Here is an 18248-nt window from a genome sequence, read left to right on the forward strand (position 1 = left end):
TAGTCAGATACGAAGTTTTCTGAGTAATGCAGACAGGCTGCAAGAGCAGGTCATGGGGTTTTGTCAATGATATACAGGAATTTTGCTAGCAGGGAAAAGGAGGTGATTGTCACACGGCAATGGTCAGGCCACGCCTTGAGTACTGCGTACAGGTCTGGAGGCCTCATTTTAGGAAGGATGTAGATTTGCTTAAGCATGTACAGAGAAGGGCAACAAGATTGGTGAGGGGAATGAAGGGATCCTCTTACCAAGAGAGGCTTAAGTTCTGCAAATTGCAGGGGCTAGAGACTAGTCACCTGCGAAGTGATCTGATTGAGGTGTATAAGGCCTTGAATGGGTTGAGCACGCTGAATTCTGATGGGATTCTTCCACTTGCTCAGATTACCAACTTAAGGGGGCATAAATTCAAATTGAGGAAAGACAGTTGTAGAATAGATGTGCGGAAATATGCCTTTAGTCAGTGGGTGGTTAATTGCTGGAACAAACTTCCATCTGTCATTGTGGAAGTTGATAGTTTAAATAAATTCAAGGAGGAACTGGACAAACATTTGTCTAGAGTTTGTGTGAATTTTTTTTTTTTTTTAACCTTTTTTGGCTGATGCCACATAAGCTCATACGCTTGCTTTCTTGCTTGTTTGTTAGTTTGTTATTTGGTTTTTAGGAGCATTAGCAACTAAGTCCATATTGCTCCGGGATATGCGGTGGTCATTCCCTGACCTTTCCGCATCCTCCGTATTTGGTAGGGACGGGCTCGTACCCCGGTCTAATCAAGAAGCGTGTGCTACGCACTGCTGCTGCTTCCCACCTGGCTACGGAGGCGCCTCTTTGCTTTCTTGCATCACATGCCACTATTACTATTACTAAAGAACACATAATTTGCCAGATGCCAAACGGTCTACGTTATTTTACTGTTCCCGCAAGGAATTCGACTTAATCGATGATAATATTTAACTACTGCCGAACCAAGGTATTTCTGTGGCCCCGGCAGAATGATTTTTCTGCGCCCTGTACTGAAAAAAAAAAAAAAAAAAAAAAATATATATATATATATATATATATATATTTTTTTTTTTTTTTTGCCTCATCGTTCTTCTGTTCTTGGTGTCCCTTAAAGAATGGCGCCTGGGGCAGGAGCCCTGCTAGCCCGTATACCTTAATCCGGCACTGATTGAAACGAAGGTTGCTAGTTAAATAATGGTTAAATAAGTTAAATAAGGTGGTTTCTAGTTAAATAATTTAATTAGCAACCACCCTTCGTTTCAATAGAAAATATATTACCATGCTACCCGAACTGCCCTTTTTTTAGAGTCTGCAGGAAGATGAGGGGGGGGGGGGAGTGAGACAGTATATTTGTCAATGCGAGTGTGTTTAGTGGAGGGTGGTGCGGATCGTCGTTAACGAAAAGAACTCAACTGCTTGTTTCCGCACACATCAGATACAGCAGAAAGGAAAGTATTGCTTAATCTTTAGTGAAAATAATAATAATAAAGAAAACCGTGTTCTGTCATTCTTTTGCCTCTTCCATCAAGGTCGAAGTATTTTCCAACTCAACGAACATGGAGTTGAAGAAATGTTTCCAATTTTCGTAACAATAATACTTCAAGAGTAGGGTTTGCAGAAAATCCCTCTTATTCAACTTCTTGACTGCGTTACCATGGTGATAAGCTTCGTAGCCGAGAGATTCAATTAATCAAGAACAACACGACTGATATTCACGCCATATTGCAATTTGTTCTTGTACGTAGAATATTAACCAGGGCAACGAAAGTGCTGAAGAAATTAAAACGACATTCGTACTTTCATAATACATTTTCGATTTCCTGAGTTTTGAGCAGCTAAGCGAAGCAATTACGTTGTGTGGACGTTGTGAGGGAGACAGTTGAAAACTAGGATGAGCATACAGTTTTAATGAAAATGCTCAGAGAAATTTTTTTAAAAAAATCAAATATATTCACGTTTAATGGGCCTTTTTGGAATTCTTTTGCGTAACGTCGTTACTGAAACTGAACGAAATTTAGGATTGCTAATCGAGGGACTAAAACTGCATTCAATAAGTTTTATTCACAAAATCATGTTTTACAAATTTAATTGCATTTGTAATTGCATGTATTTCAGTGAGTTTTTTTTTTTCTTTCTTTTTCTTTTTTTAAGATAATAGCTGTAATACAGATCGATATATGTTTCACAGGAAAGTTTGCACATTGAAAGGTAATGTTTTTCAATTTATACATATATAAAAATATCAGGAATCACAACAGTAAAAAGGGAGTAAAACGAATTTTAAACTTTTTTTTTCCCCCTTGCCCTCTCAGTAAAAATGTAACTAGGAATTTTGAACCCTTTGGTCATAATTATATGAAGTGCCCAGACGTCCCGGATTATTCGGGACAGGTCCGGATTTAAGTAGTTTTCCCCGCATTGCAAACTGACCCGGATTGGATATGTAGCCTCCATACTTATATCATGAATCACGATTTTGCATTTTTCTTTTTTTTTTTTTTTTTTTTATTCTGCATCCTTGCGACATCTTTTTTTTGTCTCATAGTTGGTGCTGGCTGATCACATAAACAGTCATCTCATATCTGTCATTTGTAATTAGAAGGTTAGATTAATTGTTTATTGGCTACAGTTTTCGCATGCCAATTGTAACTTTGGACAACAAAAACAAATACATATGTAGTGCAGTATATGTATTTAATTTATATTTTGTATGTGAATATTTTTTTATAAATAAAAATTTTTATAATATTGTTTGTACTGTTTTTTTTTTAGGTGGGGGGGGGGTTGTAAAATCGATGTCCCGCATTGGAATACTAAGCATTTGGTCACTTTAGTCATATAGAAATGCATCTTTTTCAGAAATTGCCCATAATTGATATAAAATTTATTAAATTATTGGCCATAAAATGTTACTTTTACGTAAAGGCAACATGTTTTTATAATTGATTATAACAATAACGGTTGTCATATTTTAAATTTAAATTATAGATCTAGTTCTAAACCTTTATCTCCATTGACACGTAGGATGAAATTTACCACAGGGGCTCACATCTGGTGAGAATGGACTTGGCATACCCAGGGTCCTGAGCTGGATATCATCGTTCTTCTCTTTCTTGATGATTCCTTTCTATCTCTCTCTCTCTCTCTCTCTCTCTCTCTCTCTCTCTCTCTCTCTCTCTCTCTCTCTCTCTATCTATCTATCAGGGTAACTCGGGAATTTTTTTTGGCTGGTGCAGCATAAGTCTCAGGCTTCCTTGCACCATATGGCTAATAATAATAATAATCAGGACCTGTGATCACTGTTGTTTTTGGGTTTTAGGAGCATTAGCGACTAATGCCATATTGCTCTGTGTAAATTGTCTGCAAATTGCTTGTGTTCTGTGATTTTCTGTTTGCTGGATGAAAAACCAGAGTTTCCCAGAGGGGAAACCATGCTACTCTCACAAAAGACTGACTAGCTCAACCACATTGTGAAAGGGCCCATAAAAATTCCCCTCGTCATCAGCACCTGTGTTGACAGCCACTGTACCCTAGTTACACCACTGCCTCTCAGAAATTTGAATGATGCTGTGATTCAAAACATTTTCCCCCTTTAATTTGCATTTAGATTGCTCAGCCCTGCAAAAAGAGTAGAACAAGATCAGATTAAAGCAAAGGTTACCTAGACAGCAGCTAGAGCTGAAAAAAAAAAAAAAAATTTAAACACTGAAACAAAAAAAACTAAGCAAAAGACTGAAAAATACCTATTTTAATTTTTTTAATGTTGAAGGCAATGTGCCAATTTATTTTTAAACTTTTAAATAGAAATATCTTTTAGAGGGATATCAATGTGAATTTTAGTATTCTTAGTTTCATCTGTTATCACTAATTGTGTTGGAATTGAAGAAATTGAAGAAAAACCAAATAACCATTAAATGCTTTCTGTCGCACTTCTACCTATCATGTCCTTGTTAGTTGCAAATTGTTTGCATGCCCACGTTTAGTGAGTCTGAAAACAGTTTACAGCCAATGGGCTTTCAGAATATATCAAAAATGGGTAGACTCCCAGTCTCAATCCTGGTATGATTGAGAAATAGATTTACTAGATAATCTGCAAAAATAAAAGAAAACTTGTAAAGGTGACAGAATTAAAAATTTATTTATGTACATACTGTATTCATTTTTATAAAAGTGTATCATACTGTGTGGGTGTGTTAAGTTATAAAGCAACTTAGGCAATCAGTATATTGTATCTGTAAGTTGTATATACACCAATGAGCCAAAACCTTATGGCAACCTACCTAATATGATGTTGGTCTTCCACATGCAAAACAGTTCATACCCGGTGAGGCATGGATGCTACAAGATTTCTAAATGTGTCTTGTAGTATCTGGTACCAACACGTAACCAGCAGATCCTTTAACTCCTGTAAGGTCTGGTGGAGACGCCGCAGATCGGAGTTGCTCTTTCAACACAAACCACAGATGCTCGATGGGATTGATGTCTGGGATATTTGGAGGCCAGGGCAATACCTGGAAGTCTTCCTCATGTTCTGCAAACCAGTCTCGAACAATCCGGGCAGTGTGGCATGGCACATTATTCTGCTGAAAAATGGCACCGCCAGAGATGAAGACCGTTGCCATAAAAGGGTGTACATGGTCAGCAATGATGTTTAGGTAGGAGGTAGATGTTAGAGTTCCTGGCACATGGATGACTGGAATGGGTTATCACAGCAGAACATCGCCCAAAGCATGACACCGCCACCATCAGCTTGTTTTCATCCCACAGTGCATCCAGGCACCATCACTTCCCCAGCTGAACGATGCACATGTACCCGGCCGTCCACATGGTGCAACAGGAAACGTGATTCATCGGACCAGACGATCTTCTTCCAATCATTCAAGGTCCAGTTTCGATGTTCGTGCGCCCATTTTAGGTGCTGTCGCCAGTGAACAGTGGTTAACATGGGCACTCGGAGTGGGCTGCGGCTATGCAGCCCCATTTTCAGCAGGGTTCGATGTACTGTGTGTTGTGACACATTGCTCCTGTCACCAGCATTCCAATAACCGGTGAGTTGCACCACAGCCGCCCTTCTGTTGCCACATACCATCCGGGAGAGCCTTACAATGAGAGCATTGATGAGCTGTGGTCATCCAACACCTTGCCAGTGGTTCATGGGTTTCCCCCTCCTTGGTCCACTTTCGGTAGGTACCAACCATGGCTGACCGTGAGCATCCCACTAGTCACGCCGTTTCTGATAGGCTCTGACCCAGTCGTCTGGCCATTACAATTTGGCCTTTGTCAGCCATGCTGAAGTCTGCTGCCTTTCTCATCTGAAGAACAAGAGTAACATTGATTAACGGAGCTCAGTATCAGTGTTTTTTATAGCGTGTCCCGACTCGTGTACACGCCGTAGTTCACCTGCAATTGCTTTCATTTGCATAACGACTCACTGATCATAATGTTTTGGCTCATCAGTGTATTCTGCAATCAGTTTACCTGCTTATCTGGATGAAAAACCCAAGTTTGTGGGAGATAAAACCATACAACCCTCTATCAAAAGCCAACAAACTTGGCTGTGTTGTGAAAAAAGCTGATTTTTTTTCTCAATGTTGATAAAACTTGGATCTTTTGGTGGTGTTGGATGATAGTGATTATAACTGCTGTGCACTACACGTGCTGTAGTACAGCATGAGATCTGATGTAAAAATAATTAATATATTTTTTTAGAAAGCAAAACAATGAAATCCTATTTTCCTTTTGTTTGCTTTCCTGAGAATGGTACTATAGAAATTTCAAAGCACCACCTTGTCAGTGAGAGCTGCATCTCCTTGTTCCATATAGTTGAGTAAAGTTCATTAAAGTTTAAAACTTTAGCACCTTTTTTGCCTTTATTGATGAGTCACAGTTTTCCTTCATTAGGAATAACAATCCTTTTCCATTTTATTATACACACACATAAATGCAAATAAAAAAAATAATAATAAACTCTGAGAAGAATCTTAACGTTAACTGAACAGCAATAAAACTGAAGGAAGAATACCTACTGAAATCAGGGCCATGCAAAGGTACTTGGGGGCCCAGATGCAAAAGGGGTTAAGGGGCCTCGTTTATTTATGTTGAGACTTCGATGGCTCCCTCAATTGGGGCCCCCTTGATCTTGGACCCTGGTGAAGCGCATCCAATGCACCCCCGTTTGCACAGCCCTGACTGAAATGTGACTACAGAGAACTAGTACGGCGCCTCCGTAGCCAGGTGGGAAGGAGCAGCAGTGCGTAGCACACGCTTCTTGATTAGACCGGGGTTCGAGCCCGTCACCACCAAATACGGAGGATGCGGAAAGGTCAGGGAATGACCACTGCATATCCCGGAGCAATATGGCCTTAGTTGCTAATGCTCCTAAAAAGCAAATAACAAACAAACAAGAACTAGTACGCATAAATAAAAAGTGGGAACTTTGAACTTTCTGAGAAATTTAGGGGTCTTACCCACAGAAACATTGTACAATGTAAACAAGAAACACCTGTCAATGGTTCTGTGTATTTCTTTTTATTTGACTTCCATGGGCCAGTTAATTCACCTTTGGATAATCAATAGTTTATCAGTTTTCCAGTGAAACTGGAAACAAGGACAAGTAATAGCAATTGTTTTTCTATTCCAATTTCTATTTCTCTTTGGTGGTTGCCTTCTCACTCAGAATATTTGTTCTGTTTTGTAGATGAAATATTGTTCATGACATAAGTGCAGAACTATAATATTTCTACGACTTTGTCATCTCATTATCTATTTTCCAGTCCTTCATCTTTTCCTTTCTGAATTCTGGTACTCCTTTCTGTATTTCTTCAGTCAATAAATTGAACTTGAAAACTTATCCCTCAGCTGCTAATGACTCTGTTGAAATAGGATACATGTAGCCATGTAACTGTAGGTGTAGTCTGGTCCTCCTAAATATATAGGCTGCTGAATTAATTTGAAATAGACATCTCACAGATATTGAAAATAATTTGTCATCCCCCCCCTCCCAAATTTCGCATGATGTCCCAGTAATGGGAATTTTGACTGTCCAAAAGTAAATCACTTGTGATATGCAACCTAAAGATATTTTTGATCCTACAAAATCACTTTTTACTAATAAGAAATTATACTTCTTTTTTTTTTTTTTACCAGGACCATTGCACTAACAACCAAATTGAATTTACCTCTCTCTCTCTCAGCTGAATTTTTTTAACCCACAGACATTTTGCATTCAATCAATAGCAAATATTAAAGAAAATATTTTTTCAGTGATTGTAGAGGAATATAGTGAAATAAAAACGAGGACAAAGGAAACGCATGTAAAACACGATGCTTCAGAAACAGCATCTTGTAGTAATTTGTTTCTCCCCCCCGGGACTATAATTATAGCTTTGAGTATTATGTTCATATGAAAATATTTGCTATATAAATCTTGTGTATTTCACCTATTCTTGTTTCCTCTTTGTTAGGAGGATACAACTTTGTCATGGTGAAAGATGCTCAACAATAACTCCTTTCCAGTTTGCATTATTTGAGTGAACTTTGCTAATAAAGCTTGTAGGTGCCTACATCAAATTAAAACAATAAAATGTATACTTTTTTAAATCATTTTGTTTTCAGATAGCAGAAAAATTAGTATTATTAGAATTATCAAAAATGTTTGCTCCCCATTTCAGTACAATAAAATTATCAGCTAATGATTGATTTAGATGTGGTAGCTTCCCATAATTTGAACTCTCAACTGATCACACTTTCTATGTTACATATTATTAATTTAATAGCATGATGGATAATATTGAGTTTTTTTATGTTATAGGATGAGGCAGAAAATATTAAAACTCTTCCCAAAGAGTCAGATATCATTCCACCTGTTTTATATAAAATTGGGAAAAAAGAGGTATGTGTGTGTCTCTGTTTTATTTTGCTGTTTTCTAATTAGTTAGTTTTTACAGTTTTTTGATTGGTGTTATAATTGGCATTAGCATTAGCAAAGGCACATGATGCAAGAAAGCAAGCTTACATAGCATCAGCCAAAAAAAACACACACACCCTTCTCATTTCACCCATCCACTTGCTCCAAATGTTTGTCTAGTTCTGCCTTGAATCTATTTAAGCTATCAACTTCTATAATGACAGATGGAAGTTTGTTCCAGCAATCAACAACCCGCTGACTAAAGACAAACTTCCGCACATCTATCCTACAACTGTCTTTCCTCAATTAGAATTTATGCCCTCTCAGGTGATTATTCTAAGCAAGAGGAAGAATCCATCAACATCAAACATTCCCAAACCATTCAAAGCTTTATACACCTCAATCAGATCACCTCGCAGGTGCCTAGTCTGCAGACACTGTTATTTGCAAATCTTAAGCCTTTTTTCGTAAGAGCAATCCTTTGTTCCATTTTGACAACTAATCTTGTTGTCCTTCTCTATACTCATTCCAACAGCTCTACATCCTTCTTAAAATGAGGCCTCCAGACCTGTATACAGTAGTCAAGGTGTGACCTGACCATTGCCTTATACAAGGGAATAATCACCTTATCCCTGCTAGAAAAATTACTGTATATCATTTACAAGACACCATGAGCTACTCTTGCAGACCATCTGCACTGCTCAGAGAGCTGCCTGCACAATTACCCCCAGGTCCTTTTCACTCTCTACCACTGTCAGTGTAGTACTACACAGTTGATACGTTACTCTAGGGTTATTGCTTCTCATATGTAGTACTTAACATTTGTCAATGTTAAACTTCAGTTGCTCCTCTCAGCCCATCTGCTCAACTTTTCTAGATCCTGTTGCAGCAGTGTACTGTGATTAGTGTCATTAACAACTTTTCCGACCTTCATATCATTTGCAAACTTGGACATTAAGCCTGATATACCATCATCAATATCATTAATGAATACAGAAAACAATGGACCCAACACCAAATCCTGGGGACTCCACTAATAACATTAGTCCATGAAGAGCAGTGTCCATCGATTACCACTCTCTGTCTTCTCCCACTCAACCATCCCTTTATCCATAGCAGAAATTTGTCTCCAATGCCACCCTGGTCCAATTTGTGCAGCAGTCTTCCATATACAACAGTATCAAAAGCCTTTCTAAGGTCCAAATATATATCAAAATTATTATCTGCATCCAGTTCCTTTTTGACCACATCATAGTATCCAATCAAATTGGTCAGACAAGACTTCCCCTTAACAAATCCATGCTGTGTCCGAGCTATAACTGAAGTCTTGTCTAGATGATCCTGCAATGCTTCTTTAACCAGTGCCTTCATTAATTTCCCTGGAACAGAAGTTAAACTAACAGGTCTGTAATTACGTGTGTCTCCCTTTGATCCTCCTTTGTGGATTGGGGTCACATTTGCACATCTCCAGTCCATGGGTACCTCCCCGAGTCTAAGGAAGCTCTCATAATTATAGCTAAAAGTTTTCTTACTTCCTTTGCTGCCTCCTTTAATATAACTGGATAGTTTCCATCCACTCCGGATGCCTTTCTTATGTTTAGCTTCAACAATTTCTCCTCCAGTTTACTCTCAGTTATTACAAGATTATTATTTAGCTTACTGCCATAGTTTAATACACCTCTGGCATTCCCCTCCCTGAATAACTCCTCATGTGTGAATGTAGATGCAAAATATTCATTTTGTTGGTTAGCTACCTGAGCAGGATCATCAACAGTTGAACCGTCGATATCATGTGGACCAATCTGATTCATCTCCTTCCTTCTAGAGTTTACATAAGTAAAGAAGTCTTTGCTGTTTTCCTTTGCATCCTTTGCCAAAGAATTCTCGTAATCTGCTTTTGCCTGCCTAACCTCCTTTGTGACTTGGTTACAGACTAGCTTATATCTATCATAGGCTTCTGTTCTGCTTTTGCCTGCCTAACCTCCTTTGTGACTTGGTTACAGACTAGCTTATATCTATCATAGGCTTCTGTGTCACTTGTTAATTTATATGTATCCCATGCATTTTTCTTCTCTGCCAGATGTCTAATTAGTTCATCTGACATCCATTTAGGCCTAAATCTTGAACAATATTTCTTAGTTGGTATGAAAAGTCTAGTATTTTTATCTGCAGATTCTTAATGCATGAAAAATCACTACTGATAATCAGATCAAGAGTATTACTCCCTCTTGTTGCCTCACAAACATGCTGCTGTAGAAAAAAATCATCCAATAAATCCACAAAAGCTTTGCTAGTGTGTGAATGACCAACCCACAAATTCCCGTCAATATCTGGGAAATTAAAATCCCCCATTATAAGACACTCTGATTTCCTGGCCCACTGTATTTCTCTGTACAATTGTTGATTTTACTCATCAGAGTCATTAATCCTATAACACACTTTTACTCTCAATTTTGCTTTCCCAGTGCTTATGTCACATCAAGCTGACTTGACCCTGCACTGTCCAGCCATGTCGACTGACTGTACTTCCTTGGATTTTATGTGTTTCATAACCAATAGCATAACACCTCCTCCCTTCCTATCCTGTCTATCCTTTCTGTACATATTGTACTCCTCAAATTCCAGTTCTGCATTCCTTATATCTGTTTGACACCACGTCTCTGTTATTCCAACAATATGTGCCTTTGAAGTTTTGACCAACACCTTAAATTCATCAAATTTATTTACTAAACTCCTAACATTAGTGTACACATAAGTATACATGCACCTGTTCCTATTCTTAGTTACATTAACACAGCCCATATGTTTACTTTTTCCGCAATGACTCCCAGCAGTCTCTGGAATCACCTGCACCTTGTTTTCCAGGCTGCTGCTCATTTCAATAGAAGCAGTGCAAGGATCAATTTCACCTCTGCCAGTGGCTATTGTTAATCTATTAGTCTGTGTATCCCCCCAAACTAGCAGTTTTCTGACTTGCCTAACTCTGCCTCAATAGCATCAGCAAATATTCTTGCACCCTTTATATTTAAGTGTATCCCATCCCTGTAGAAGCAGTCTTTCCTGTTAACAAGCACTGAGAAAAATTCTACACCTTGAGCCTTGCACATCTCTCCAGTGCCGAATTGATTGACAATGCTCTCCTCATATACTCCCTCCTATCGTATCTGGGCAGAATTACAGTCACTTTCAAATTCAACCCAAACTCACAGCTTTTTTTTCAACATTGACCTGTAGTTGTTAAGTAATTCCGCCGGTCTCCTACTCTTAATATCATTAGTGCCAATATGTACAACAATATCACCCTTTGTGCCCTTAAAAGATGATATCTGCTCTACAACTTCATCAACCTTTGCCCCTGGCAGACATACCCTGGTCCTGTTCCACCTATCCTTTTTGCACAATATGTTCCCTGTTTCCCTGACAATAGAGTCACCGATAACAACTAGTTTCTGTGGGACCAGTGCATTCTGCGTTTGGGGTTGCCGCTGTGTTGTGTGATGTTCAAGTGCAAGCTCTGGCATTGATGGTGGCACCTGAGAGCTTGATGGACCCCTCAATTTAAATCCTATGAGGGCATCCACCCTGTCCTTCAAGCTCTCATATAGGCCCATAAGAATGCTGAGTTGCGCCTCATTTCCTCACACTTCTTACATTGTGCACACACACAGGCATTCCCCTTGGCAATATCATGTCCCGTTCCTGATTGCTCCACAAACATCAAACAAGCAGTGCATTTCAAAAGCTGTGAATCAAAAGACAACCACCCCCTCAGTTCTCCCCTGAGCCACAGCACTCCCATTAGTTTGAGCCTTTTGCTTTGCTGGTCTGGTCTGAGTCATGATTTCTATTCAGTTTCATATAAAATTCCAATGCAAAATATAACTCTAAACTTATATCCCAATGCAATTATAACACTATATATATATATGTATTTCAGTATTGAATATTATCTCCGAGTTACGTTATATGGCTTTCTTATCTCCTGTCAAGTTATATATATTAATTTATAATATTACATATGTAAAAACTAGGTCGTTATATGTATTTAGTTAAAAAAGTACAATTTAATTGACAATGAAATTTAATAAGATTAGTAAATTTTATTGATTAATTGATACTACTATACTCGCTATCTAGTTTTACGTTAAACCTTCCACTGTCTAGTTCGGGGTATATGTTGTATCGTATAACAATGGTGGCAAGTTACGAATGGTAAATCTACGGACACGAGGTATTAATTACTTTCAAAATCGCGCTATCTAAGTTGAAAATAAATCACTGAGGTTCAGTCTCCATACTTGAACATAGTATTCCAAGTGTGGGCTTATAATTGCCTTACACAGTGGGATTATTACATCCTTATATCTATAAAGGTAAATGTACAATAAATCATCAATAGGACACCACAATAGGATTGGACCTTTCTTGCCACCTGCCTACACTGCCTGGAGAATATCATGTCTGACCAAATCCCTTTATTTCTCTACTGTTTTTAATTCAACCCCACCAAGTGTATAAGTTATTTTGAGATTACTCTTCTACAAGTATAAAACCTTGTGTTTTGCTGGTTTAAAAACATAACTGCCACTTTTCTGATTATCCATGAAGTCTTTCTAAGTCATCCTGAAGAAGCACTGCTTAGCACGAATTATTAACTACTTTACTGATCTGGACATCATCTGAGAATTTTGACATCATGCCTTATATCCTTTCATTGGTATCATTTAAGAAAATCAAAAACAGTTCCCCAAGGATAGATACTGATCCTTGAGAAACCCCACTTCTTTTGTTGGCTCAATTTAAGTATTTTTCTTGTGATTGCAACATGCTCCAGCTCATAAAGTAACCTCTCGTGCAGTACTAAATCAAATGCTTTGCTGAAGTCCAAGTAAACAATGAAATTATTTCCTAAATCCAGCTCATGAATGACTCTATAAAAACAGCTTACCTGGTTGGTTAAACATGATTTTCCCCTTTACAAAACTATGCTGTGTTTTCTTCATAATTCTCTTTCCATTAAAACTATCCTGTATTGCACTCTTAATTATGAGTCCATTATTTTCTGTACCATCGAAGTCATAACCTTCAGTAGTAGGAAAAATAATGGAATGAATCAGAGTTCATTCTACCAACTGGTCAATAGAACAAATTAGTTACCTGCAATCTTTAAAAGTAGTTACCCATTTCACTCTTAAAATTGCCTTTATGTATTGGCGATACATTGGCACATCTCCAATCCAAAGGAGTTTCTCCAGAGTCTAGAGATGCCTTCATAATTAATCCTAATGGTTCAATGCACTCTGTTGCCATAATCCTCAAAATAACTGGATATATGTATCAACTCCAGGAGCCTTATTTATCTTTAAAATGTTTTCTGAAATCTTTTGAAATTTAATTTCATGCTTTTCATCTTCAGTTTCAGTTTCTTCTTTCTTTCTTTCTGGGTTCATCACAAAAAGGATCTGATTCATACTTCTCTTCTCTAGTATTCACATACATAAAAAAAAAAAGACCTCCTGCATTCTTTGCTGTGTTAGCCAATGATTTCTCATAATCTGCCTTTGCCAACCTAACCCTTGGCTGTGGTACTATTACAGATCAACTTGTAACTGTTGTGGGTTACGGTACTTTTTGTCGTTCTGTAACTGTCACATGCCACTTTTTTGTCTATATATAAAAGAATATTTTGGAAAATAGTGCTCTTTCATATGCACACTTTTTGCTTTCCGTAAGGCAGGGCTAACTGCTATTTCTTCATACAAATACTACAACAAAGTGAATGATAGGTCTGTCTCAAAGACCATGCCTAGGCACATCACTCTTAAATTAAGCTGCATATACCACAGCGATCACTCATTACCTGATAGCATTTAGTAGCATTATGATGTCATACGATGTTGACAGTTCAGCCGTTGTTAATTGTGGGGTTTAATTTTTAGTGTTTTTAATTTTAGAATTCTACATGTCTCAAGGCAACGATTCAATTTTTTTCAAAAGTTTCTTCAGCTATTGTTGTTAATAATGTTGTTAATGTTGTCAGGCAATGTTGTTAATAATGGCAGTAATAGAAAAGAGAAAGATCATATCAGAAAGGCCGAGAAGAAAAGAAAAGATCTTGAAGAGTATGAAGCAGCACTTAAAAATCCTGATATCGAAGAAAACAAAGCGATTTATAATAAGTTAAAGGTTTCACAATTAAGAAAAGAAAGATACGAAACCAGCAAAAAAAAAATTAGTCACAAATTTTTGATAGCTCTGCTGAAATTCCTCCAATCGTTGATAAAAAAGAAAAAAATCATAAAAAATGATAAAGCGGTAAAAGACAAAAATGATCAAATAGAGATTCCTGAAAATATTTGCAGTTCAGGAAATTTAATACATGACGTTTTTGGAAGTATTGAAACTCCTTTGGAAGAAAAGTTTTTAGCCGCAACAAATAATACTGTTCGCTGAATGAAAATATTTTATCCGAAATTAAGATTCTAGGAGAATTGAAAATAGTTTATTCATCAGACCAGATTATTCCAGATAGTTGTAATTCTGAAGAATACAACTCTGTAACACCCATAACACTTTATTCTCTGGAGCCTTCAGGGTTATCTCTGCATAAATTACTATTAAAGGTAAACACAATTGTTATGGTTTTAAGAAACTTAGATATAAAAAATGACTACGTGCAGTGGAAATAAGGAAGAAATGTTCGGTTTGTGAACACGTCACAGGTGACAGCGCTGGATTGAAAGCATATATTCCACGGATTCATATGTATTCAAACAACGGGGAATATAACTTCATTTTCAACGAATACAGTTTCCTGTGAAATTGGCTTTTAGTATGACAATAAACAAAAGTCAAGGTCAAACATTATCTAAGGTTGGCATTGACTTAACATCAACATGTTTTTCGCATGGACAATTTTGTACGTTGCATTAAGTAGAGTGAAGACAGCTAAAAATCTTTGTATTAATGGAAAACTAATCAAAAAAACAATAAAAAACAAAAAAAATTAGACAAGAAGTGGTGTTTATAATCAAATATATAAATGATGGTTTTGTTATTAATTTGTTTTTAGATAATAAAATAATATAATACAATTTTTGTATATCTTTTGATTATTATAAGGGGTGTGAAGGGTTCCCCCACTAAAAAATAAAAAAAATAAAATATTAAAGGGGATGTGGGTTCCCCCTGCTAAAAAAATTAAAATGTATAATTCAGGTTCATGTGGCACAAGTCAAAGGGGAGCGAAGTGACCTTCTGACTTGTTCTATTAAATTGTTGTTTGCTCTAATATTGTTGTATATGTTGGTACTAATGATTTTAAGATTAGATGATCTGAGGATTTACTTAACAAGTAAAGTGCAATTTTGAGAAAAAGTCTTGAGTTAGGATTAAATTTGAAAGTGCTTACAATTGTGCTCAGACACAATAGAAGGAGCACATGATAAGAACCTTGGCAGTCAGTTCAGTCCTGGAGAAACTGTGCATAGTTCATAGGAGTAAGATCGGATGAATCCCACCATTTCATAAAATGTACCATTTCATCCCTGTATAGTGGTGACCACCACTATACAGGGGTGAAATGGAAAACTGTACACTGGTGATGAATTCCTGGAAGGTTGTCACTAGTTAATTACAAATTAGTAGAGTTAAATTCACCATAAAAACAGCTAGTAGCACAATAGATAACATTAGAAAAATACTTCCTTGGAAAGAGTGATTAGTAATACTTGCATTTCCACAATGTCATCATTACCTGTAACTTGAAGTAGAAAAGACATACCCAGCTAAAAGTATAGTTTGGGAAAACAGAAAATATTGACTGTTACATGTTGTAATGGTGAAGTGTGAAGGTTATATATACATTTTTTAAAAACTTATTACAATATGACTTTTAATGGTTATAACATTAAATATGACAGTATAGTCCTTTGTGTGTTATCGCATTATGTGTCATCTTTGCCTATGATAAGCCATATGGATAAAGATAGAGGTGATTCTATCAGATATAAAAGAATGTCTTTCCAACTTTCAGTTTACCTCATCTTTGGATTGAATAAGTTTTTTTTTCCTTTTCATTGCCAGCATCACTAGCTCAGCACCTTCGTCTCTGCATCAGCTATTGCTCTTGCAGGGACAAAGGTGCAGAGCTAGTGATGCTGGGAATGAAAGGGAAAAAACTTAAGCTTCAAACAAGCTTACATTTCTCCTCAATTTGATGGCATATACTCTCAAATTTTCTGACCCAGCTAAGTTGGCAAATATTTGAATGGCCATAATCAGACTTGACCAAAGATTTAACACAGATAGAAATTTTAGTTGGAGGAATGCAGTTTTTCATTAATCACATAAATGGTTAGGTAGATTTAATAAGAGTACAACTTTTCATTTGGTATTCAAATGGTTTATCAGATTTTATGCAGAAAAATAATGTTAATTTATGTGTGTTAGCTGTGGCTAAAATTTTTAAAACCTTTATACAAATTACTCTTGCAAATGTACTTGGGAAATATTAATATTAGAAACATCTGTGGTTGCCATCCTCATTATCCGAAAATAGTAATATATGATTAAAAGTGATGCTGTCAACAATTTTATTATTTATTATGAAATTTTAGGTAACAGTAGTAAGTTTAAATGTAATATTCATAAATTTAGTTGTGCAAATAAAATGCTGCTACTTATAATATATGGTTTTTGAGTTTAATTGTGGACATTCTTCCAGTAATAATAGCTATGACTGCTATTATGAGTTGATTTTGCTGAATTTTGGCAATGTCTAATCTTTTTTATTTTTAAGACTTTTTTTTCTTTTTGACATTTTTTTTTTACATTTACTGTCTTTTGTGTTTATTTTCAGTGGGAGGAGTTGTATGTGGAAGTTCTTTACACAATTAAGCACAAATTAGGTGCTAGTAGCAGTGGCTATGCAGCTTATGCAGAAGATCTCTATGCTTATGCTCAAAGAGCATTTTGCATGAGTCCAGAAAGCCACCGCCGATTATTAGCCATTGCCCAGGAGGAAAAGGTATGAAACATGTATTTCAAGTAACATATATGAGGTGCTACCTAAATGTTTCCGAAATCTGAATATCGCGTGAGAACTACGTCTAATTACGGACTTGTGGTGCTAGCTAACACTGCCTGCATCCTTTGGAAGTCAGTGTGTCACGTGGCGTTGGGCTGGATAGAGTTATTGAATATTTATGCACAGTTCTTTGGCAGTGTGTTGCACATAGTTTGTGATTGTTGCGGTGGCTGATGTGAGAGAGCAACATGCTTGTATCAAGTTTTGTTTCCTTCTTAATGATACAGCAGCAGAAACCCATAAGAATTTGAAACAAGCTTTTGGTAACAATACTTTAGGCCAGATGCAGACCTACTACTGGTTTAACTGTTTTAGAAATGGTCGAATGTCGGTTGATGACGACGATCGCTCTGGGTGTCCATTATTGAGCACCACCCCGGAAAATGTTGCAAAGGTTCAGGCAGTGATCTGTGAAGACTGCAGGCAGACCATCCACAACATTTGTGGCATTGTAGGACTATTGTATGGCATGTGTCAGCAGATTTTGTCAGACGAGATGAACATGAGAAGGATTGCGGCCAAGTATATGCCACAGTTACTGAGTGAAGACCAAACGCAGCATCTCATGGAAGTTAACAGAGAACTTCAAGAAAAGGCTAGGAGTGATCAAAACTTCCTTTCTACGGTCATTACTGGTGATGAGAGTTGGGTATATGGGTATGACCCAGAAACCAAGCAACAATCATTCCAGTGGAAGAGCCCATCTTCACCCCGACCGAAAAAAGCCTGACAAGTGAGTAGCAATGTGAAGTCCATGCTGATTTGTTTTTTGGACAACGACGGGATTATCCATAAGGAATTCGTCCCTCCTGGCCAGACTGTCAATGCAAAGTACTACTGTGACATCCTGAGGCAGAAGTTAAGGGAAGCTGTCAGGAGGAAATGCCTAGAGAAGTGGTGCACAAAGTAGTAGTAGTAGCAGTAGTGGCATGTGATGCAAGAAAGCAAGTGTATGAGCTTATGCAGCATCAGCCAAGAAAAAAAAAAAAAAAAAAAAAACACACCACATTCCCTCCAAATGCCTGTCCAGTTCCTCCTTAAATTTATTTAACCTATCAACTTCCACAACGACAGATGGACGTTTGTTCCAGCAATTAACCACCCGCTGGCTAAAGGCAAATTTCCGCACATCTGTTCTACATCTGTCTTTTCTTAATTTGAATTTATGCCCCCTTAGGTTCGTAATCTGAACAAGTGGAAGGATCCCATCAGAATTCAGCGTGCTCAACCCATTCAAGGCCTTATACACCTCAA

The 18248-nt window shown here is 37.2% G+C and overlaps 1 protein-coding gene across 1 annotated transcript in view; it reads left to right on the forward strand.

Moving 5' to 3' along the window:
• Positions 1–18248, forward strand: part of LOC150086642 (BAI1-associated protein 3-like) — a 478827-nt gene that overhangs the window by 219801 nt on the left and 240778 nt on the right. The window contains exons 5-6 of the mRNA XM_090372214.1: positions 7811–7891; positions 16767–16934. Coding sequence (XP_090228340.1) covers positions 7811–7891; positions 16767–16934 — 249 coding nt within the window. The remainder of the gene's footprint in view (positions 1–7810; positions 7892–16766; positions 16935–18248) is intronic.

Source organism: Mastigoproctus giganteus, chromosome 4 (genome assembly GCF_048544385.1).
Source record: "Mastigoproctus giganteus isolate SK-2022 chromosome 4, ASM4854438v1, whole genome shotgun sequence".
In the NCBI taxonomy this organism is placed as follows: Eukaryota; Metazoa; Arthropoda; class Arachnida; order Uropygi; family Thelyphonidae; genus Mastigoproctus; species Mastigoproctus giganteus.